This window comes from Erythrolamprus reginae, chromosome 1 (assembly GCF_031021105.1).
Source record: "Erythrolamprus reginae isolate rEryReg1 chromosome 1, rEryReg1.hap1, whole genome shotgun sequence".
Classification (NCBI taxonomy): domain Eukaryota; kingdom Metazoa; phylum Chordata; class Lepidosauria; order Squamata; family Dipsadidae; genus Erythrolamprus; species Erythrolamprus reginae.
In genome coordinates this window covers 142,398,070-142,422,742 of record NC_091950.1, presented here as the reverse complement: position 1 = coordinate 142,422,742, position 24,673 = coordinate 142,398,070, and the positions used below count along the sequence as shown (strand labels likewise).

Genomic DNA, 24,673 nt, shown 5'->3' with positions numbered 1-24,673 from the left:
GAGGGAGGGAGGGAGGGAGAGAGAGAGAGAGAGTGTGTGTGTAAGTGGTAGACTCTTGGCCATCTGAATCTGTAGTCTTATCCTGTCTTTGTTCAATTTAGCTAGGCTCACTTTGTCTGTATTTGGGCCCCAAGAATGAGAGTTACGTAACTGAGTTAAAGTCTCCCAGCAGGGCAGTTTCTCTCTCTCTCTCTCTCTCTCACACACACACACACACACACACAGTTTCTCCTTTGACTGCTCTGAAGGACAGCTGCCCTGCAGCCAGATTTCTGGCATACCAGTGGAACAATCCTTTCCCTCTGCTTGGTTGGTTTCCTTTCCTGGTGTGTGTGTGTGTGTGTGTGTGTGCCCCACAACCCCTCCCCCTCCTTATTCCTGCTGCTCCCTTCCTGAAAGGTTGGGGCCTCGGTTCCTGGGTGGGGCTCCTATTGCTCTAGCTTTTGCTGCGGGCCTCGCCTTGCCTCGCCTTGGGAGAGTGCTGCTGTTCTGTTCCGACCATCCCTAAAGCTGTTTTGCCACTGACCCGAGCACATTTTTGCTGAGTTAAATGATAACTAAATTCCCAGCAGGACATGGGCTACCGCTAACTAGCCGCCTAAATATTCCCAGACGGGGTGGCGTGTCCCTTAAAGCGGCCATTGGATTTTAACTTTGCATCCATGCTGACCTCAGAAGTACTAAGAAAAGCTTTCCTTAGTAGTTTTTCAGCTAGGACCAAAAAAAGTGAGAAAAACATCAGAGATAATTATGGGATTGTGTTGAACTCTCCCTTGGGACTTGATTGCGTTGATCTTTGTGCTCCCCTGCCCTTTGATCTCATGCCTCCCTTGTCCATTTTACCTTTTCTTTTGCCAGCCTCAGGGATCCTGGTTTTGTATCAGCTGCTGCTCGAATTTTCCCATATATGGCAAGGTGGGCTTTTCATTGGTATACAGTGGTCCCTCGACTTGCGCGTTCTCGATTAACGCGAAACGCTGCAACGTGGTTTTTCAAAAAATATTATTTAAAAAAATAAAATATTAAAAAAGAATTTTTTTTTAATTCTGTTCCCTGAATGGAGACCGCCGGCCGCTCAATCGGGCCGGCAGGGAACAGAATGGAGCCTTCCGCGGCGGGGCTGGTAAGGGGGGGAGCCGAGGGGGGAGCCGAGCCCAGCCCCGTGGCATTCGCTTTCCTCCCGCCGGCAGCCGACTGATCTTGGGCTCCTTCGCAACCTCGGAGAGCTTCCTGGTTTTCGTGAGCTTTCATGCCCCGGAAGCTCTCCGAGGTTGCGAAGGAGCCCACGATCAGTCTCGGCTGCGGGTGGGAGGAAGGCGAATCCCCCGTGGGCTCCGTTACATCTTCCGCTGCCAGCCAGGCCATGCTGGCGGCAGCGGAACAATCGCTGGCTGTCAACTTTTCTTTTTAAAACTGGGCAGGAGCTGACTTGCCTCCCCAGTGCTAAAAAGAAAAGTTGACAGCCAGCGCTGCGACTGACGGAATGCTGAGCCTCCCGGTGGAAGGCTGCCGCTTGGCCGGGGAGGCTCGGCCGAAAGGGGCTGGAGCGGCAGAGCCGAGCACGCCTTCCGCCCGGGAAGTCCTGCCCCTTCATCCCCACCCCTCGCCCCTGTGGTTGGCGGGGATGAAAGGGCAGGACTCCATGGGTGGAAGGCGGGCTCGGCTCTGCCGCTCCAGCCCCTTTCGGCCGAGCCTCCCCGGCCAAGCAGCCAGGGAAGTCGAGCCAGGCGTGGCGGCGGCAGCGCTGCTTCTCCGGTCGCCCGGTCCTCTCCTGCCTCCTGCGCCGATGTTCCCCGCTGCGACGGAAGGCAGTCGCTTGGCTAGGGAGGCTCGACCAAAAGGGGCTGGAGCGGCAGAGCCGAGCATGCCTTCCGCCCGGGAAGTCCTGCCCCTTCATCCCCACCCCTCGCCCCTGTGGCCGGCTCATCCAGGGGGGCGTGTGTGGACTGGCAAGCGGCAAGCGGCAAGTGATCTGGCGGGAAGACCAAGGGAAGGTTCCTTCAGCCGCCCAACACCTGATCCGCTCCGCAGCGCGGCAGCAGCGAGGAGCCGAAGATGGGGTTTCCCCTTTGCCTTTACCCCATCTTCGGCTCCTCGCTGCTTCCGCGCTGCGGAGCAGATCAGCTGTTGGGCGGCTGAAGGAATCTTCCCTTGGTCTTCCCCGCCGCCCACACGCAAACTCCACCATCTGCGCATGTGCGGCCATGAAAAAAATGGCGCACATGCGCAAATGGTGGTTTTACTTCCGCATCCAATATAACGCGGAAATCGGTTAGCGCGGGAGGTCTTGGAACGTAACCCCCGCGCTAACCGAGAGATCACTGTATAGAGTCATAGGTCTCCAGTATCCTACAAGAATTCTTCCTGGTCAGCATGTAATTTCCATCCCTTAAGGGTGCAGGATAGCTGTGCATAGGTTAGGGAGACAGGTGAGTCTCTTGCAGAGATCAGATTAACTAGTTCAACCAGTCTTGTGTGTGTGACACAGGTTAGGGCAAAGCTTTACTTTTCTGCCTTGGGCCAGTTTTAGTCAGTGGGGAACACACCCTGCATGTAGTTTTTTTGCTGAAGTCTCTGTCTACCAAGATTTTTTTTTAAGTGGTTGGAAGGGTCTATGGCTGCCTGCAAGGACCTGTGGTCTCCTTATCATTATTGCACGGATAGCAGCTTGCTTGTATAAGGAGTGGCAGTGTTCAAAGTCCAAACAAGGTTGCAAACAAAGCTATCATATCGGTTCTTTTTTTCTTCTTTTTTCTCATCTTCCTGCCAAGTAAAGGCAGAAATCAACGTGGGTCTTTGGAAATAAAGCTCAGAATGAGAAACAGGTGAATAGAACCTACTGTGCTCACTATAAGGTGATTGGAAAAAGTTTGGTTTAGCGCTTTGAAAATTCAGTCTTGTTGAATATTGTATTTCGAATAAGAGTAGAGATGAGTTCTGGCCTGCAGGACTGCTTGTGAAACTAAACCAAAGTTGCGATTACTTGTAACCAGTATCTCAAGTTAAGCAGCTCTAAAATATACAATAAACACACACACACACATTTCACACCAGAAAAATATTCTGCATTCTGAAGTATGAAAAACATTAATTAAGTATAGGGGGATCCTGTATCGTCTCATACAACTTTGACTTCTGTTAATTAAGGGTGTATTATGATTACTGCAAGCTGCCAGCAGTGGGTACAGCCATACTTGCTGAATCATAGTTTATTAAACCACAGAAAGCTGGTTTGCAGAGTATTACAGTAAAGTTAACCTTGTTAACATGAGTTAAAGTGACGCATTATTTATACTTGCATCTTCTTCAGTTGGACCTTCTAAACTACTGGTTTAAGATGCTTTCCGTCCCTCTATATACCTGGTTACAGAATACTGCACAACCCCATCACATCCAAGTTCAGTTTCACCTAGATCTGCCACTCTACATTGCAATATTGAATCTTGGTTCTTCTAGATGGTCCCTGTAATTCTTTAATAGAAACACAGAAGAAAATGTCCAGCAGTTAATTACATGGGACTAATGATCTAACAAAGACTTCTCCATTTTCTGTGATTCTGTGAAGTTGGAAAAAGACACAGGCTGAAAGTCCAAGGAAGGTTGAACTATAAAGTGCTAACAGGATGTGTGCCTCATCAAAGAGAGAGAGAAAAAAACGACAACTCACAAAGCTATAAAGACAATTTCTGTGTGTGGCAATGAACCCAGGAAATGAATTTCTAGTTTGCTTATCTATAAAAAAAATGTGACCATATAAAAGCTATTCTTTTATGAAAAAAAAAATATACAAATGACCCCTGTGGAATACATAATTGAAGATATAAAGAGAAAATGATGGAAAAGGTAAAGGTAAAGCTTCCCCTCGCATACATACTGTATATATGAGGAGCCGGGGTGGGGCAGCAGGTAGAGTGCTGTACTGCAGGCCACTGAAGCTGACTGTAGATCTGAAGGTCAGCAGTTCAAATCTCATCAACGGCTCAAGGCTGACTCAGCCTTCCATCCTTTCGAGGTGGGTAAAATGAGGACCCGGATTGTGGGGGCAATAGGCTGGCTCTGTTAAAAAAAGTGCTATTGCTAACATGTTGTAAGCCGCCCTGAGTCTAAGGAGAAGGGCGGCATAAAAATTAAATAAATAAATAAATAAATATGTGCTAGTTGTTCCCAACTCTAGAGGGCGGTGCTCATCTATTTCAAAGCCGAAGAGCCAGTGCTGTCCAAAGACATCTCTGTGTCATGTGGCTGGCATGACTAAATGCCAAAGGTGCATGGAATACTGTTACGTTCCCACCAAAGGTGGTTCCTATTTTTCTACTTGCATTGTTACATGTTTTCGAACTGCTAGGTTGGCAGAAGCTGAACAACTAACGGGAGTTCACTCCGTCAGGCGGCACTAGGGATTCGAACTATCAAACTGCCGACCTTTCTGATCAACACACTCAAATTCATATCCACTAAGCCACCACGTCCAGTAGTGCTTGTTAAAAGAGTTTACATACATCCCTAGCAAGTTTTTTTTCTTTTCAGAAAAAGAACCATAGTTTAATCTGCGATGGTTGCCCAGAAAGTAATGCACCACCTTTTTTTTTCTCAGCCTACAGTAATGGTACAAATGTGAAACTTTAGATATACATTATTTGAATTGTCAGGAGTGCATGTGTAAATTTTGTGTTTCTTCAGACAGATAGTGTAGCTGCAGCAGTGTTTTGAAATGGCGTCTGTAAGTGATGTACGTTAAAAAGCAGTGTGTCGTCATTGAATTTCTCACTGTGGAGAAAGAAACTGTTGGGAACATTCACAAACTTTTGTTGTGCAGTTTATGGAGACTCTGCAGTTGACAGAAATACGGTTAGTCGCTGGGCACAGAGGGTGAGGCCATTAGAAGAACAGAACAGAAGAACAGAGGGTGAGGCCATTAGAACAAGGAGTGGTACCAAGAGGGCATACACGCCCTTGTGTCTCGCTGGAGGAAGGCCATAGAACGGGAGGGAGATTACGTGGAAAAATAGGGAGTGCAGAAGAAACATCATTCTTTCCTGTGTGTAAGTTTCATTGTGTTCAATAAATAATTGTTGAAGCAAAAAATGTGGTGCATTACTTTCTGGGCGACCCTCGTACTTTGCATGAAGAAAAGAATCAGATTTATTTTTTTTCTGTCTACTGACAAACGTCATATGATTTGGGAAGGGGGGGGGAATTGCTGTGATTATTAATCAGAAAACTTTGGCAGTCAAATCACCTAAAGCTCTAACTTATCTTCAGTTGTCTGATTCTGAGAATTGAGATGAAAGCTGAAATATTTCTTCTATAAACAAATTTTTTAGTTTGTACAGCTCAGGATGGTAGGCGTAATGCTTCCTGGTCTTATTTTTCTCATAGCTCCTCCATGACAGAGGAAATGGTCCGAGGGAAAATGACTGGCTGGAAATCAGAGTCACCTAGAAATCCCAGTCTCCTATTTTCTAGTCTATCTCCTTAACACTGCACCAAACAGGAAACTCAGTTTTAAACATAAGAATGGCTTTTTTTGCTTCTGTGAAGAAAAGTTGCAGGAAAGCATCATTGAAGTCTGAAAACAGGAAGAAAGATTCTCTCTTTTAATATACGTTGTGTTTGGAAATTGATACTGAAAATATAAAAGCCTCATTCTTAGGGCAGGAGTAAGTAAATATTGGTTAATATTTTGCTTCCTGGTTTGGCAGAGTCCAGGGATCGGAGCGATTGTTCATTGAAAACAGGGAAAGCATTTACATTTTCTAACTTAACTTCTGTAATGGGGCGGCATACAAATCCAATAAATAAAAATAAAAAAAATTTAAAAAAAATATCTTCCAATTCCCGCAAGCAGGTACAGTTCCCAAGTACTCCTTGAAGGCTTTAATGTCATATAAAGCTCACAGGTGGTTGCACTTACTTGCCAGATATTGACATTGGTCTCCATAATGAGGGTGAATTAACAGCCGTTCATGTTTTATTACTAGAAGAAATTGCAGGGAGGACCATTGGCAACTTCAGAATTTGATGGCTGAAAGTGAAGAAGGCTCTAGGAATCTCTTAATGGGTAAAAGAAGAAAGTGCAAAAGCTGGTTTGCTGCTCAGTATTGTGTTTTTTTAAAAAAAAATTAAGTTGACATCAATGGGCAGTGCCAGTTGAATGCAGATGATTTTTCTAGACTAATATTCGTGGGAGTGATAACAGTAGCCACGAAATAAACAGATGTCTGGTACCTGGGAAAAATACTACGACACTTCTGGATGACGGGCTACAAGAATGGTGGAAGGTCTTAAGCATAAAACGTATCAGGAAAGACTGAATGAACTCAATCTCTATAGTCTGGAGGACAGAAGGAAAAGGGGGGGACATGATTGAAACATTTAAATATGTTGAAGGGTTAAATAAGGTCCAGGAGGGAAGTGTTTTTAATAGGAAAGTGAACACAAGAACAAGGGGACACACTCTGAAGTTAGTTGGGGGAAAGATCAAAAGCAACATGAGAAAATATTATTTTACTGAAAGAGTAGTAGATCCTTGGAACAAACTTCCAGAAGACGTGGTTGGTAAATCCACAGTAACTGAATTTAAACATGCCTGGGATAAACATATATCCATTGTAAGATAAAATACAGGAAATAGTATAAGGGCAGACTAGATGGACCATGAGGTCTTTTTCTGCCGTCAGTCTTCTATGTTTCTATGAAATAGAAAAGTGGGGAAACATCCTTTCAGCCCTGCTTGAGTAGAGGGGGTTAGACTAGAAGACTTTCAAGGTCCCTTCCAGCTCTGGTTCTGACTGATGCGTATTGTCAAAGCCATGGTTTTTCTCATTGCATGGGAATGAAAGATGGAGCTCAGAAAGGCTGATTGAAGAAAAAAAAGTATGCCTGCCAGTTATGATGCATGAGAAAATTGTGAAGAATACTGCAAGAACAAGTCATTTGATAGTAGTTGAAGTAAAACAAAGCTGTTTAAAAGAAGCTGTAATAAGAAAAAGCTAAAGCATAAATGTTTGGAGCATTTTCAGCTTAGGACGCAACACTGCAAGAAGCTCTACTCACAACTGAAGTTCGATCCTAACCAATTCAAGGTTGACTCAGACTTCCATCCTTCCGAGGTCAGTAAAACGAGGACCCAGATTGTAGGGGGCACTATGCAAAACATTGTAAACCATCCCGAGAGTGCTGTAAAGCACTTTGGGATGGTATATAAGCAGTGAAGGGCTATCAAATTTTTTACTGCCTTACTGTGGCCGTGGCTTATGCAGGATGCCCTGCATTTTCTTTCAACATCTTTCAATGCAAGTTGGGTGCTCTGGGGTGAAGCTCCATTTTTGCTACTCCACTGCGTTCCTCTCCCCCCCACCCCCAGTCCGGGCAACCGCCCACCCCTGTATATAAGTATATAAGTCTATACACTATTGCTATTGCTAATACGAAAGCAAATGTGTTTGAAGAAAATGGATGTTTGGAAAATGTCTATGGATCTCCCCCTGGGCATGTTTAATTTATGCATGGTATGTCTGTGTGTGCGTCTGTTAGCATATGGGGTTTTTAAAATATTTAAATATTTTTAAATTTGTCTGTTTACTTATGATTTGTTTCTACATGTTGTGAGCCGCCCCGAGTCTTCGGAGAGGGGCGGCATACAAATCTAAGTAATAAAATAAATAAATAAAATGTTTGGAAAAACTGAGGCTGGATACTAATGACGTAAGTAAAACCTCGAAGAAAAAGTGACTTATAATCCCGCCGAAATGATGTCCTTGGTAATCCAGAGTCAAAGCAACTGAATAGTAGCAACTGTCTTTCATATGAGGTATAAAAGGCTTCATGATAGCTAATTCAGTAAATATTGAAACATGGGTACGCTTTAAAAAGATGTCTGAGGATCATTTCAGATGTTTACTGTGTCCTCATCTTGGTTTGCATATACTTTGTTCATTTGCCTTTGTGCAGGGAGTATTTGAAGGTGGTGTCTTAACTTTTTGGGTAGGTTTAATCCATGGGCGTAAACATTTGTGAACTATGGCTCCCTTTATCAGATGCATGAAGGGGTATCATTTAGCCTCTTGGTTTGACAAGATGCTATTATCTTGATTTTAAATAGATTAGAATGTGTTAGTTTAGCCCAGAGGTCTTCAAACTTGGCAACTTTTAAGACTTCTGACTTCAACTCCCAGAATTCTCCAACACAGCATAGTTGAAGTCCACAAGTTTTAAAGTTAATTGGGGAACCCTGGCTTAACTTAATGATCTGTGGTACAGAGTCAAAAATTATTTTAAAAAAAATATTTGAGCAAACTAGAAAACTGAATTTAAGATTGACACAGAAGCATAAAAGAATGGTGAGCTTTTAAATAATTAGCCCTGGAATCTTTGAAGTTGCAACGGAAAAGATGTTCTAACTTATGATTGTCCTAAATTATTAATGGTGTATCTGATGTCAAACTTCTTCCTACAGGGAATGCTTGTCTTTTTGGCATCATTTAGATAGTCAGTTGGATACCTAGCTTAGATATTTATGACAAGTGGTAGGGCATGGAGGGGGGGGGGGATACTTCTTGAAAGCAGATTTGTTCATCCTTTTGAAGTTATTAGCTTCGAGTTGCTGTCAGATCAGCCAATTTCAACTCATTCAATGACCGAGATTCCAGTAATTTTAAGATTTCTCAAGGTTCATCTTGCTTATTCTCAGCTTTGTACCACAAAAGTGAAAATGTTGCCTTCTGACTTTAGTAGTTTGGAAATTTGGATCCTGGGGATTTATAAGTCTGCGGAGAGGGGAGGCATACAAATCTAATAAATTATTATTATTTTTATTTTTATTAGTATTAATATTATTAGTAGTATTAGTATTATAAACAGTGGTATTAATTGATAGAGATAACTCATGAATACAAAAAGGAGTCAAGAAATATAGTGTGGTATTTGCACATTTATATTGATGGATAAGTGCAAACTGTTTTTCTTAATGACTAATGGAATTCATATAACCTCTTATACCAAAACTAAGCAAACCATTGTTTAACAGTTAGTTGTTACCTAGCCACTCTAATACTGAAACATGTAGAATCTGGGCTAATACAAGAAGATAACTCTTACATGAAGATTGTGTTACTTTGGAGTAATCTAAACTAAGTCTTTTTAATTAAGCAAAACTCTATGGAAGTAGCATGTAAACATCTTGTTTTCTTAAACTGAGTAATAACAAAATTAATACTTTGGATTATGACTTACCTATTAGGGAAATGTAGGTAAAGAGCTATGGGAATTAGTTTAAATTTTAATTTCCACCCTATCTTGATCCTGAGCTGTCGGTTTCAAATACCAACCAGTAGCGGAATTTTTAAATAACATGGTTTGTAAGCATTAGTGTTCAATGAGGATATTAATGGAGTTAGGGTTCCATGAGATACTCTCCTTTTCAGTTCTAAGGAATGGACTCCTTAGATAATGTACCAGGTAGTCCACCTCTTAGCAACCAAAATTGGGACTGGAATCTTGGTCATTAAAGGAAGGAATTGTTAAACAAGATGCCCATGTGCTTGCTTCATTCAACTACATTCAACTACAACAATCTTAGCACTCCTAGTTGCATAAATTAAGCAATCTCCTAGTTCCGTGATGGCGAACCTATGGCATGTGTGCCATAGGTAGCACACGGGGTCTTTTCTGCTGGTATGCGAGCCACTGCCCTAGCTCAGCTCCAACACGCATGTGTGCGCCGGGTAGTTGATTCTTGGTTCTCACTGAGGCTCTGGGAGGGCATTTTCAGCCTCCAGAGGGCCTCTGGGGGGAGTAGGGGAGGGCATTTTCACCTTCCCCAGGATGCAAGGAAACCTCTGGAGCCTGGGAAGGACAAAAAATGAACCTATCAGGCTCACCGGAAGTCAGGAAATGGGCCATTTCCAGCCTCTGGGGGCCCGGAAAGGCAGTGCTCGCCCTCCCAGACTCCAGGGAAGCCTCTGGAGGCTGGGAAGGGCGAAAAACAGGTCTACTAGGCCCACCGGAAGTCTAAAAATGGGGGAGTGGGAGTCGTGAGCGCATGCGGAAGGGGCAGGGTACATGGGGGATCATTGAATTATGGTGTGGGCACACATACTTTTGGCACCCAAGGAAAAAATGTGTGCCTAGTTGTTAAGTGAGAGCCCTTTTGCTCTCCAAGAGTATGCTGCTGTAGGGAATTCTGTTTCCCCTGTGTCCTCTCCGCTTGCAACCCTTCCTTCCTGCTTCCCCATTGACTCTGTGGGGAATCTGGCAGGGAAGACTGCAGATGGTGATGATGTGATGAAGGGGCACTTGGCAACCAGTCATCAATACAAGTCAATTGCAAAGTCTCTGAAATGCGGTCTGAAATGTGACAATGTGGGTGGATGCACATGCGCGTGCACAACCACACGCGTGTGCACAACCACACGCACACACTCACACTATGTTATGCTTTGCAATGGTCAGAAATGCTTTACAGGGTATAAAGCATCTTTTCAGAAGCCTAACTTTGAATGGTTGTTGAACAGCCAGTCGTAATTCAAGGACTACTATAGTTCTACTCTTTCGCTTTGCAAATATATTGCAAACATGCAAATATAATGAGACTGTGTAGTCCTGGGGCTGTTGAAAAAGTCATGCAAATATATCTCCAAAACATCTTTTTTTTAAAAAAATTAAGATTTAGTGAAATGACATATGATACCTTCTGTGGTCTTAAGCAGTAAAATTTGAGGATAATGTTAAATAAATATTGCCAGGAATTGGACAAAGTGAGACATAAACCTGATAGGTTCCTCCTTCAGTATTCCTTGGAACAATATCTATCAAATGCTATGTAACCCTAAAGAAGCACCCACAGCTAATCAAATAGGGCTGAAAATATTGTTAAAGTGATACTCAATATTGTCTCTTCCTTCCTTCCTTCCTTCCTTCCTTCCTTCCTTCCTTCCTTCCTTCCTTCCTTCCTTCCTTCCTTCCTTCCTTCCTTCCTTCCTTCCTTCCTTCCTTCCTTCCTTCCTCCCTCCCTCCCTCCCTCCCTCCCTCCCTCCCTCCCTCCCTCCCTCCCTTCCTTCCTTCCTTTCTTTCTTGTGTTGACATATGAGGGAGATTTGACCAAAACTTTGTAATAGCAAGTAATAGCTGAATTCAATAAATCAGTTTTCTGAATTTTGCGTTTCAGGTCCCAAACTTCTACAAAATTGTAATGCTCATTATTCTCTTGGCATGCAACTCATATACCATGTTTCCCTGAAAATAAGACCCTGTTTATATTTTTTTGAACCCTGAAATAAGTGCTTCGCCTTATTGCCATGCACTTAATAGCCCGATTGGGCTTATTATCTGGGGATATCTTATTTTGGGGGAAACAGGGTAACACAGGGAGTAAGAAAGGCTGAAATTTCATCTTATCTACCCTTGTTGAGAAAACAACCGCTCTGATTCTTACATTTTCCAGCCGTTTTATCACTTTAGAGTTTTGTTTGCAAACTGTATCTACTGTTTATTGTTAGAACAAAAATACACAACCTGTGTCCCTCCAAAGCCTTGAGTAGAATTCCTAGAGTTTTTTCTGACTGAGTTATTAAGTACATTAAATCATAGACTTGAGCTTCCACAATTCTCCAGTCAGCTATGCTGGATGAAGAATTCTGGAAGTTGAAGTCCACAAGTCTTAAAGTTGCCGAGTTTGAAGACCTCTGGGCTATTGCAATCAATCTACATGGAGCTAGCTTTCAAGATAACCTGGAACCTACATTGGGTCCAAAAAGAAATAGTTTGGGCAGTAATTGGCATTGTACCAGTCAAGGGGCTACTTATCATCTGTAAGGTTTTTCTTTTTATGTTTTAAGGGTTGGTTATTTTGTCTCTTAATAGTTCCTGCCCATTGTGTAATAGTTTCTGCCCATTGAGTAGAATGTATGTGCTCCTGATTATCTAAATTAAATAATGGAATAAAAAATGAAATAAAAAATGTGCCTTCTCTGACATGAGAGGGGCGGCATACAAATCCAAATAATAAATAAATAAATAAATGATGCTTGTCCTGTGGAATAGCATCTTCTCAAGATCTTCATAGTTCCCATCTTGATGATGTTCAGGAAGTCTTTGAATACCAGGCTGATCTCCCAAGCCTTCAAATTGCAGTGATGGTGAACCTTTTTTCCCTCGGGTTCCAAAAGCTTGTGTGTGCACGCTATCACACATGTGCGAGTGTACACATCCATGATTCCCTGGGGACCGTGAAAATGGCTTCCTCTGCCTTCCCCCTTGAAGGCTCTCTGGAGGCCTGAAATAGTCCATTTCCTGACTTCTGGTGGGCCCAGTAGGCCTGTTTTTTGCTGTCCTAAGACACCAGAGGCTTCTCTAGAGCCTGGAGAGAGGAATAATGCCCTCCCCTGTCTGCCCAAGGCCCTCTGAAAGCCGAAAACACCCTCCCAGAGCCTCCGCATGAGCCAAGAATCAGCTGGCCAGCGCACACATACACACTGGAGCTAAACCTGTGCAACAACTCGTGTGCCGGCAGATATGGCTCCACGTGCCACTTGTGGCACACGTGCCATGGGTTCGCCATCACTAGAATTTATGATTTTTCTTCTGGACTTACATGTATCTGTATCTTTATTGTTTCTTGCTTTTAAAGTACAGGCCATCCATAGTTGTTGGGCAGCCAAAATTTTTACTGCCACACTGTGGGTGTGAGTTGATGGTCATGTGACTGGGTAGGAGTGGCTTTCCGGCCATGCGACCAGATGGGAGTGGCTTGAACGATCATCATCGTTCAAGTGAATTGTTAAGTCCTCAACTTACAACCTCACCAGTGTCGCTCTCTGGGGTGACAATTTGCTTCGCGTTTCCCGCACTCTCCTTCCTGGGTCGCCCCCTGCCTCAGGCTGGATAGCTAGGCGAACGGGTGCCAATTAGCTGTTGAGAAAAGAGGGGGGAGGAAATGGACCCCCTGCAAGTCCTGCCGTGCTGGTCTCCCTGCTGCTTTCCAAGGAGGAGGAGGAGGAGGGTGGGAGGGTGGGATGGTCAGCTGGAGCTGGGCACACAGCTTCATTTTTGTTGTGAGCCGCCCCGTGTCCTCGGAGAGGGGCGGCATACAAATCCAATAAATAAATTTCCACTGGTGGAACTGTGTTCCACCCCGTCCTGCCTGCTACCCATCGCTGGAGACACATGATCTCCAAATTGGTTCTGTTCACTGCCTGGGCATACTACTTTGAGACCAAGTGCAGCATTAAGGCCTGAGCCTTCTTGTGCGCCACCCTCCACCCCTCCTGGTATCTTTTTCTCATGCTGAAAGGGGAGACTGCCTCTTGCTTGGAACAATGAATACCAGGGACTCCAGTCCTACACGAACACATTTCATAGCTTTTGTCTCATAATCTGTAGTAAGTCTTTGGCTTGTAAACGGATACGTGCCTGGGCTGGTGGAAGAATTACAATTCTTTGATTGCGACACCACATTGTTTGCTTGTGATGTCATCTGTGTGCCTTGCAGATTTTAATCCCCATGGTTGACCTGAAGTTGATGACGAAGCCCAGGAAGGCAATGCTGTATAACTTTTTGAAAGGCCGTTTATTTTGGGGTTTGGAGACAGCTCTACTTGAACTATCCCAGTCTAAGTGCACCCTTGTTGAAGTTTTGCATTGGCTTTTGGCAGAGGGGAGATTACAGGCGGGGTGAGGATCATCATATGGCAAAGTGCAAGATTGCCTAAGCAAACTAACAATGTGTCTTTGGGGTCAAAGTCCTTCTGGTGCCAATATGTCTGAACTGGAGTAAGAAGTTCTTTTTACATGTGACTGAAAATATGAATCTGATGTGTGTTAACTGTTACAATCCAGAATTGCAACACACACTCCAATCTTTCAAAATTGCTTCATCAAACTTGCTTGCAAACTGTAACATTTGCATAGGCCACAGATGGAAGCAAAATGACATTAAAAAATAAGGGTGGATTACGTTCTTGGAGATTCTGTGTTCAAGTAAGCACTTTGGGTAGTTGCTACCACTAAGTGATGTTGTGCTGTTGCAGGCTTCCTCTTTAATTCAGTTAAAAGTGCCTCTAACACTTTTATTTCCTGACACTGAGATGGAAGTTTAACACTCTGTTACAATCCCAAGCAAGCCTGCAAAAGCTCCAGTAAATGGAGACATGAAATGTCTCAAAAATGGCTACAGAAATGGTGGAAGGTCTTAAGCAAAAAACTTATCAGGAAAGACATAATGAACTCAATCTGTATAGTCTGGAGGACGGAAAGGAAAGGAGGGACATGATGGAAACATTTAAATATGTTAGAGGGTTAAATAAAGTTCAGGAGGGAAGTGTTTTTAATAGGAAAGTGAACACAAGAACAAGGGAGCACAATCTGAGGTTAGTTGGGGGAAAATCAGAAGCAACGCGAGAAAATATTATTTTACTGAAAGAGTAGTAGATGCTTGGAACAAACTTCCAGCAGACGTGGTTGGTAAATCCGCAGTAACTGAATTTAAACATGCCTGGGATAAACATATATCCATCCTAAGATAAAATACAGGAAATAGTATAAAGGCAGACTAGATGGACCACGAGGTCTTTTTCTGCCGTCAATCTGCCGTTTCTATGAGCTTCAATAGACTTCAATGCTGTAGATTGTTTTTTTCCTGATGGCTTTCTCTTTAATTTTAATATTGGTTTTCTGTATCAATACACTCAACTGTGATGGTTAACTGAAAGCCCTCTGAGGAATTAAGTCTATTCTATGGGGGTTAAAAAAGTCACAAGGTTCTGCTACATTCAAATAATCTTTTGAATGTGTTCTTCAAAGAAACCACTTTCCCCTTCCAAACTGTTATGCCTGTGGTCTTATGTATTAAGTCAGTTTAGGGGCTGACATGTCACCAGCACCGTGGGAAAGCAGATTGAGAGCGTTTCTGTCTTGGAGGCTTGGCTAGCCCAAACATGTTGTTCCTGCTTTGATTTTGGGGGAGGGGGAATCTGAATTAAAAAGTAAAGAAACACATCCAGCATGCTTGGACAAGGGGATATAAGTGCTAGAGGGAAACAGTTTCTGGCCACTACTACTTCCATCAAATCCAGAATAATCAAAATACCGGTATGTATAGCCCACTGAGTTGGTAACATCAAGCCCATACCGTAATCCTGTATTTCCCCTATATTTATATATAATATTTTGGAGGAAAGGTTGCAAGCAAGTAATGGTACAGTATTCTTTTTTTAAAAATCAGTTTTTTGAAAACTGGAATAATGTACAAGACAGGGATATGGTCTTGCCTGTCTTGGGATATCAGAAGGTTAGGTTTTTAGAATTGCTGTTGGAGGGTAACCTGTAGCTTCTTCAGCTTCTTTAGGATTGATAGATCAAAAAGGAGGTATTTATTGTTTTAATGTTTTGTTTAGTTGTTTAGTTTTATAATTATAGAATTGTAAGCCGGCCAGAGTCATTTGGTTGAGTTGGGCAGCTACAGAAATTGAATAAAGAAATCAGTCAATCAATAAACCTTTGAAATGCTGTATATCCTCTATAAGATCCCACAAAATAACATTCTGTTATTTTTTCCCCTACCACCAGAAAGAAAAGGGATTTTTTTTAAAAGCACTAAAGGTTTTAAGAATTTTTTAAAAGAATTTAAAAGGAGAAGGGATGCACTCTCTTTAAAAATGGGCATAATAATAAGTGATTCCTTTTTCTCTATAGTCAAACCTCTTTGACTTTAAACTGATGGTTGGTATGCTCAGGACTATTGAGGACAAGCTCATTAGCTTTATAAAGAGTCTATATTTAGTTCATGGGCCACTCAAAATGTGAGGTTTATTTTGTTCACTGTAACATTTAGGTTTGTTGTGGTTGCATCAGGAATTTGCCTTATGAAAAAGTTGAAAGCCTACAATTTTAGGAAGAAACTGCATATAAATCTCTGAACAAATTGTGCATTTTGAAGATCTCTGCCCTATCAGATTGTTTGCTCTGTAACTCTAACCTATTCATGTGTGAAAATGGCAACATTCAGAACCGAGGTGGAGTTAAATTCTTTTTTCCCCCTTGCCAATCTCTTAGGAATGTAGTCTCTGTGTGTAGATTTTCTGTTTCGTGGCGTTTCTCCCTCACCTCAGTTGTAGTCATAATGGGAAAAGATTAAATGCGCCTCAAATTCCATGATCCAGTCTGAAACATTTCTACCAGTGTTTCCCAACCTTGGCAACTTGAAGATATCTGGACTTCAACTCCCAGAATTCCCCAGCCAACATTCACTGGCTGGGGAATTCTGGGAGTTGAAGTCCAAATATCTTCAAGTTGCCAAGGTTGGGAAACACTGATTTCTACTATGCTACTATTGCATAATGAAGCAATTATTTCTTTAAAAAAAATTAATTTGTTGAAAGTTGTTTTAAATCCCTTTTGGGAAAACAATTGGATTGGGTTTTTTTTTTTAAATGTATAAACACTGATTTGATCTTAAGTCCTTCCTTCCTTGACCCCTTTGCTTCCTTCCCTATTTTAAATTTACACTTCTATTTTTTATCCCCTTCCTGCTGTCTCTCTGCAGCCTTTTTTCTCCTGCTTCCTTGCTGTTGGTGGCTGGGCTCCTTCTCCCATGATTTTCTGCACTTAGACCAAGCTGTGCCTTAACCAATCAATTCAGACCGGCCTTCCTCCACAGGTGTGTATGGTACAGAAAATCAGTCTTCAATGTTATTTTGTGTCAGGATGAATATTGGGGTTTCTTTCAGGTTGGCTTTCTTTAAAGACTGTGAAACTCTTGTGGTCAGGAGAACAATGGTTCCAGGATGGAAGATACATATATATATGTTTACAAATCTGTCAGCCTTTTTGTATATGAGGTCCATTAAAAATATCTTTATTAATTCATAAGTAGGCTGTGGCTGAAGATATTTCTGATGGACATATGCTAATGCTTTGTCTTGAAGCACTTTGGCAACAACAGTTTGGGTAGATGATATGCAAAATGGCTTGTTCTCCTGGCTTGTCTTGTTAGCCCTGTTATAAAGACTGGCAACCATCATCATTGTTAATATTAATAATAAATATTAAGGTTCATAGCTTAACACTTGTGGTTTTAAGTTGATAAAAAGGGGGTCCTGAAGAGAATTGGCTTGAGAAAAAAAATTCTAATAAAATAAGTCTTGAGCATTTCCCAATCCTTAACGCCTAAATTATTTTAATGTATCATATTTTTTTTTTACAAGGACTAAATTTCCAGTTGGGGAATAAAATGCATAAAAAAACAAAGACATGTAATTCCATACAGAAGTGTACATATAGCTTGTGAACGATTTTGCAAGATTAAATTGGAGAAGCTCTAGGATTGTTTATTTATTGTGACCACTGCATAAATAGTGGTAAAAAGCATTTAAACAGTTTTATATGACAAACATTTTTTGGTAACGTAACAAAACCTGCAGCTTTTCTCCAAGTATCTCTATATATGTATGTTTGAAAGAAAACACTGCAGATTCTTAAAAACACTGCCTATTGCCTCTCCCCTTGTGGCCCAGGCTTATCATGTTGCTCAATATAACTGCCGTAGCCTGTTATAATTAGTTGGTAGTACAGCTAACTGACTCCCAAGAAGCGTGTTTTTAAAATGGTAGAAGTTACTCTCTTGACAGGAATGCATAAATGTAAAGTGACATGTAATTTCCTGTTCGAGGGTCAGTAACCTGAACCCAGGCAGGCGAGCAGATATGAAAATGCTGCTATAGTAAAATATGTATGTGTGGTTGAGACTGACTGCAATTCCTAAAAACAGTTTTTAAAAGTTGAGATAACTTCCTCTGATGACCAGAAATAATGTCATGAGATAAAATGATCAAGAAGCACCTAAAGATTGTTCCGACTGGTGTTCACAGAAGGAAATCTTGGCTAAAGCTTCTTTTTAACATGGCCTCCCTATGCATTACACTGTCTTAAAAATTAATCCAGGAAGGCAGCAAGTGACAGCCACTTAACTAGAGCAGTGTTTCCCAACCTTGGCAACTTGAAGATATTTGGACTTCAACTCCCAGAATTCCCCAGCCAGCATTTGCTGGCTGGGGAATTCTGGGAATTGAAGTCCAAATATCTTCAAGTTGCCAAGGTTGGGAAACACTGAACTAGAGCAAATTCTTAGTAAATGTGCTACGTTGCAAAGATAGAAAGTTCCATAGTCTTTGTTAAAATGACACTTGATATTTGATATTCTGATAAAAAGAAGTCCTAAAAAGGTAAACTAAGGCATCCAATTAATTAAAAATATATGACAATGTCATTAGCATGCCTATATCCTATCCAGTATCTGATTTGAAATGAAGAAAACTCTGGAGGGATGGATTTTCAACCATCCACATTGTGTTATAGGAGCACCTCTGTAAATAGGTACATAGATATATATTCTTGACCCAATTAAAATATTACAGTGGTTATTAATGTGCAATCTTTCTCACTCTACTGATTTGGGGGAGGAGGACTTAGGTGGAACCTGGTCTCTTTCAAGTATTTTTAATCTCTCCCCAGATCTAAGATCGGTCTTTCTCTCTTTCTCCTTGCTTGTCTCCCAAACGTGTCCTTTGAAGTGAGGGGATCCTTCTCCCCTCGTACCCCTTTTCGGTGTGTCGTCAATTCTCACATCCCCCGTGGCATCTCCCTGCCTTGCACCCACTCTCCCCCTGTGTGGGGCCTTCAAAACCATGGATGACTCGGAAGTGGAGTCGACTGCCAGTATACTTGCCTCCGTCAAAGAACAGGAGGCACAGTTTGAGAAGCTGACACGGGCGCTGGAGGAAGAACGGCGCCATGTCTCTGCACAGCTGGAGCGCGTCCGTGTCTCCCCACAAGATGCCAGCCAAACAATGGCCAACGGCACCCTCACCCGCCGGCACCAGGTAACATCTAGTGATGTGCTCAAGTGGGATACTTGTCCTCTTTTGATTATGTGGTTCTTGCTGGAGGGCTACTTTGGTAGTTTGGCTTCTGTTGGAAGTACTTTGTTAGAGCAGCTTGGTCCAAGAGCGTCAGGTGTCTGCTGTCTGCATAGCTATGTGTTTTGATGAGTGTACAGTGGTGCCTCTACCTACAAACACCTCTACTTACAAACTTTTCTAGATCAGAACCAGGTGTTCAGGATTTTTTTGCCTCTTCTCAAGAACCATTTTCCACTTACAAACCTGAGCATCCGAAACTGTAACCAGAAAAGGCAGAGAGAAGCCTCCATGGGGCCTCTCTAGGAATCCCTGGGGAAAAACAGGGCCAGAAAAGGCGGGAAGAAGCCTCCGTGGGGCCTCTCTAGGAATCTCCTGGGACGAAACAGGGCTAGAAAAGGCGGGAAGAAGCCTCCATGGGGCCTCTCTAGAAATCTCCTGGGAAAAAACAGGGCCAGAAAAGGCAGGGAGAAGCCTCCATGGGGCCTCTCTAGAAATCTCCTTGGAAGAAACGGCCAGAAAAGGCGGGGAGAAGCCTCCGTGGGGCCTCTCTAGGAATCTCCTGGGACGAAACAGGGCCAGAAAAGGTGGGGAGAAGCCTCTCTAGGAATCTCCTGGGAGGAAACAGGGCCTCCTCTCTCCCTGTGGTTCCCCCAATCACATGCATTATTTGCTTTTACATTGATTCCTATGGGAAAAATCGCTTCTGCTTAGAAACTTTTCTACTTAAGAACCTGGTCACGAAACGAATTAAGTTCGTCAGCAGAGGTCCCGCTGTATTTGTCAGTATTCAGTATGAGTAGGGAGTAGAGCTGTGTTGGTTAAAGGCTATCCAGTGTGGCAATTAATTACTAGTGGTCTCATCCAATTTCACAGTGTCTGGCTAATGTTCAAATTCATTGTGCTTATTACATATGCACTTGTAGTGTCAACTGAGAACACAGGTTCACTATTTGTTTTGTGGATACACAGTACAACAGTGGAGATGTTTAGTAGTAAGCCACTAGATTACAAGAGTCCTTTGCTTTTTTGAAAACAAATCTGTAGATCATACGTATTTATACCCTTAACTTTCTTAATTGCCCTTCCCATGCCTGATGCAAGCTCCTGTGTATGCTTAACCAGTAGCTTGATGGTTTTTATGAAAAGAGAACCCTAAGCTGATGAAATAGACAAAAAGAGTAACGAGAAGATTTACGGACTAAGGAATGCCAGACAGTAAACAAAGCAATCTTTGCTCTGAATGACAATATTTGTACAAGATGATGATAGTAAAATGGCCTCCAGTGGTGACTATCAGATCCTGAAACTATTGACATAAGAAGCATGAAATAGGATGAAGTGAATGTGTCTGCCAACAGCCACATTTGACTAAGCCTTGACACCATCTTGCTTTTCCCCTTGGGTTTTGGCTTCTACTGGGTATTCAGGTTCTGCCCTTTTATCTTAAACGCTGTACAGATGAGCAAATCGCCAATATCAGATCATGTTAAACTTGTGTTTAGCATAAATACTGTGTTCCACTCATACTTGGAAGGACAGAGTTCCCCTCCAAATAGTGGGTAGAAATTATTTTGGATGCATGCAGGAAGGCATAAATATGATAAGCAGAAACTCTACCATAAAAAAAATTTATAATTTTTTCCCCCCTTTTCATTCTGGGCAATAAAGGGTGGTGTCTATAAGTAGAACTAGATGACGGAGACCAGGTTGACTTTTTCCAGAGATTTTATCAATGGCTTGGTTTTCTGAACTATTTCTAAAAATGCTTCCATTTGCTGTTTTTGATTTTTTTGGGGGGTCTGTAAGAACTGGGACAGCATGGACTCAGTATTTATAAACCTTGGAATGTACGGTATTCAACTTCAGTATGTTATAGATGTTAATAAACGGATACGATAATACACACCTGTTTCTTTATTTCCGTGAAGAAATTTAAACCTAAGATACTACCTACACTGTATAGCTAATACCGGTATTATCTTCTCGCTTTCAAATTGCAGCGGCTTCGTTTCTAAATATTTGGCATTGTAGCTTTATGTGGGATTCAGTGTAATAGACTGAAGTGCTCAGTCTGTCTGTCTGCCTCTCTCTCTCTTTCCTTTCCTGCCTTCCATTCTTTCTTGTTTTCTGTTACTGGTCACAAAATTCATCGCTATTATTTTTTGCAGAACGGACGTTTCTTGGGCAATGCTGACTTGGAGAGACAGAAATTCTCAGAATTAAAACTCAACGGACCACAGGTAGGAAAAGAAAGTGAAAACTTATTTCTGGCAAAGCTTACAGAATTTCATTTTATTTACATACATACATACATACATACATACATACATACATATATATATATATATATATATATATATATTCATTTTTATATTTATTTATTCATTTATTCATTTTTATATTTATTTATTCATTTTTATATTTATTTATTTTTATTTTTATATTTATTTATTTTTATTTTTATTTACTTACTTACTTACTTACTTACTTACTTACTTACTTACTTACTTACTTACTTATTGCTAAGATTTCAACCAATTGTCTAAGATCTTTTTGAAACAGCTTTGCAGCTAAGCTTTTGGAAAAGATCTTAGATAATTGGTTGGAATCTTAGCAAAATCCAAAAAAAAAAAATTAAAATAAAATTTGAAATCTTATGTGGATAAAAGATGTGAAGGAACACCTTGGTGACTAAATGTATGAAAAGAAAATTTGTGATATTTTATTCTTGTTTGGTGGTTTGCTAATAGATTTACTTAAACTAATGAAATGCAAATTATAGTCTACGAGTCTACGGAGAGAGGCGGCATACAAATCTAATTAATAATAATAATAATAACAACAACAACAACAACAACCACCACCAGAGTTCTAAAGTCTTAGTCAAGAGAGTTTCAACATATATCACTGAATTTATGAGATTTTTCTGCATGGGTTTTTCTGTATAGTGGGTGGAGCCCATATCCAAGTTTGGGATGATACATCTATCCAGCCAATCAGGACTGAGTCTTCTAAAGATCTCCACCTATGCCTCCATTTCCCCCTCTTTTGACTCTGTCTTCACCTTTCCAGGACATGTGTCCCCATCTTGGAATAAAATTCCACTTTTCAACTATTTCCTATGAGTTTTAGCACCTTTCTTCACATTGTCTGATTTTGACAGCTTTACAGACGCTGAACACATTTTTAAAATATATTATAGTGCATGCAAACAAATAACAACAACAACAACAAAACAACAATAATAATAACAATAACAACAGCAATAATAATAACAATAACAATAGAGTTGGAAGGGACCTTGGAGGTCTTCTACTCCAACCCCCTGCTTGGGCAGGAGACCTTACACTACTTCAGACAAAAGCTTATCTAACTTCTTCTTAAAAACCTCCAGTGTTGGAGCATTCACAACTTCTGGAGGCAAGCTGTCCCACTGATCAATTGTTCTAACTGTCAGGAATTTTCTCCTTAGTTCTAAGTTGCTTCTCTCGTTGTTTAGTTTCACCCATTGCTTCTTGCCCTATCCTCAGGTGCTTTGGAGAATAGCCTGACTCCCTCTTCTTTGTGACAACCCCTGAGATATTGGAACACTCCTATCATGTCTCCCTTGGTCCTTCTTTTCATTAAACTAGACATACCCAGTTCCTTCAACCGTTCTTTATATGTTTTAGCCTCCAGTCCCCTAATCATTTTTGTTGCTCTTCTCTGGACTCTTTCTAGAGTCTCAACATCCTTTTCACATCCTGGTGACTGAAACTGAATGCAGTATTCCAAGTCTGGTCTTACCAAGGCATTGTATAGTGGTATTAACCTTCACGCGATGTTGCTGTTAACGCAGCCTAGAACTGTGTTGGGTTTTTTGGCATCTGATGCACACTGCTGGCTTATGTAGCAATTTGTTGCTTTCGGAGGCTTGAGCATTGAACATTTTATTTTACAAGTGGTGTCTGATCTGTAAGAAATTACTGCTTTAAGAGTATTGTTTGCACAGAAATAGGTTGACGGGCTCTCCCTATTTACCTAGGACCATAGTCACCTCATATACAGCACCATTCCCAGGATGCAGGATCCAGGCCAAATTGTGGAAGAGACATACACCATGGAGGAGGACCCCGAAGGTGCCATGTCAGTTGTTTCAGTAGAGACCTCAGATGATGGGACAACCCGTCGTACAGAGACCACGGTGAGAGTCTAGGGAGAAGTGGCGAGCATGTTAGGCAAACTGTCTGGAAGGGTTTTCTGTAGGGAAGAGGTGGTGCTTATAGTTACCAGGTGCATGGGTTGAGTCAGCTCTAATAGCAAATAAAAAGCATCTAAAACAAATAATGCTTTTCTCTTTTTTGTCACTGGCAACTGTCTTTATATGGTGATTTGAGGTAGCCTTCACCTGGTGATTTATTCAGTTTATTATTTCAAAAGTTCAGCGCAGACATAATATAGAAAGTTTATTAAATACAGAGAAAGCTGCAACTTTGACCAATTAGTTAATGCTTCTTCAGTCTGGTTGGAGTTAACTGTTGTATTGGCATAAAGTTGATAATCAGTGTGAGAAAACCATTAGTAGCAGATCTGAAATCCTGGAGGTGTTTTTGACTTGACATAAGGAACAGAGCAGGCGAGCCTGCCAACAGTGATGCTTTTGGTACCCTTGCGTTGTGTGAAGTGAAGTGAGATACTGACAACTACAGATACAGTTTTGCAGGTGTTCTTGTTGATGAGTGAAAAGTGTTGGATTTAATTTTCCTGTAGTCCAGGAGTTTCAGGGATCAGAAAATTTTCTAGGGAGTTCTACAGAACAGGATAATATTTGAAGCTTGAATATGCAAGACGTGACTTGAGATAATAGAGCAGTGATGGTGAACCTTTTTTGGCTTGGGGTGCCAATGGGTGTGCAATCGTGCGATAGCGTGTGTGTGTGTGCCCACACCCATAATGCAATGCCCCCTCCCCTGCACGTGCACAACTCCCATACTGCCCCCCATGCATGCATACAACCTCCTTGCACTGCCCCCCAACATGCGCACAGGCCTCACTGAAGGCCCTAGACCAGTGGTGGTCAACTTTTTTCCCCTCAGGTGCCGAAAGAACCTGCGCGCACTATCACACATACACGAGTGCCCTTACTCATAATTCAAATGCCTGGGGAGGGCGAAGACAGCTTTCCCCGCCCCCTGGAGGCCCTCTGGAGGCCCTCTGGAGGCTGGAAACAGCCTGTTTCTCAACTTCTGGTGGGCCCAGAAGGCCCATTTTTCACTCTCCACTGGCTCCAAAGGCTTCCCTGGAACTGGAGGAAGGTAAAAACGCCCTCCCCCATCCCCTGGAGGCTCTCTGGAAGCCAAAAATGCCCTCCCAGAGCCTCTGTGCAAGCCTAAAATCAGCTGGCCGGCACACACATGCATATTGGAGCTGAGCTAGGGCAATGGCTCACGCGCCAGCAGATATGGCTCTGCGTGCCACCTGTGGCACCCGTGCCATAGGTTCGCCACCGCTGCCCTAGACTTTCGGTAGGCCCATTGGTTCAGGAGGCTTTCCTGAAGCCTGAAAGTGACAACGGCTGAAAAGAAGGCTGAAAATCAGCTGACCAGTGTTCTGGAACTGACACATGGCAGGGCCTCGTGTGCCCCCAGATACGGCTCTGCGTGCCACCTGTGGCACCCTTGCTATACCCATCACTGTAATAGAGAGTAGTGTCCTGTGGAATTAATGAAGAAATGCTCTGCAGCGTATGAGCAGTGATACCCGCTCTGCCCTCAGAACTA

General features: G+C 42.2%; 1 protein-coding gene across 13 annotated transcripts in view; it reads left to right on the top strand.

The window, feature by feature from the left end:
• CTNND1 (catenin delta 1) overlaps positions 1–24,673 on the top strand; it is a 100,441-nt gene that overhangs the window by 22,285 nt on the left and 53,483 nt on the right. For 7 of the 13 annotated variants that reach the window (XM_070727168.1, XM_070727159.1, XM_070727135.1 and 4 more), the window contains exons 2-5: positions 16,541–16,654; positions 18,567–18,875; positions 21,083–21,154; positions 22,939–23,097. In XM_070727168.1, coding sequence (XP_070583269.1) covers positions 18,681–18,875; positions 21,083–21,154; positions 22,939–23,097 — 426 coding nt within the window. In that variant the 5' untranslated portion in view covers positions 16,541–16,654; positions 18,567–18,680. The remainder of the gene's footprint in view (positions 1–16,540; positions 16,655–18,566; positions 18,876–21,082; positions 21,155–22,938; positions 23,098–24,673) is intronic. The other 6 variants (XM_070727203.1, XM_070727195.1, XM_070727186.1 and 3 more) reach the window with 3 other exon arrangements.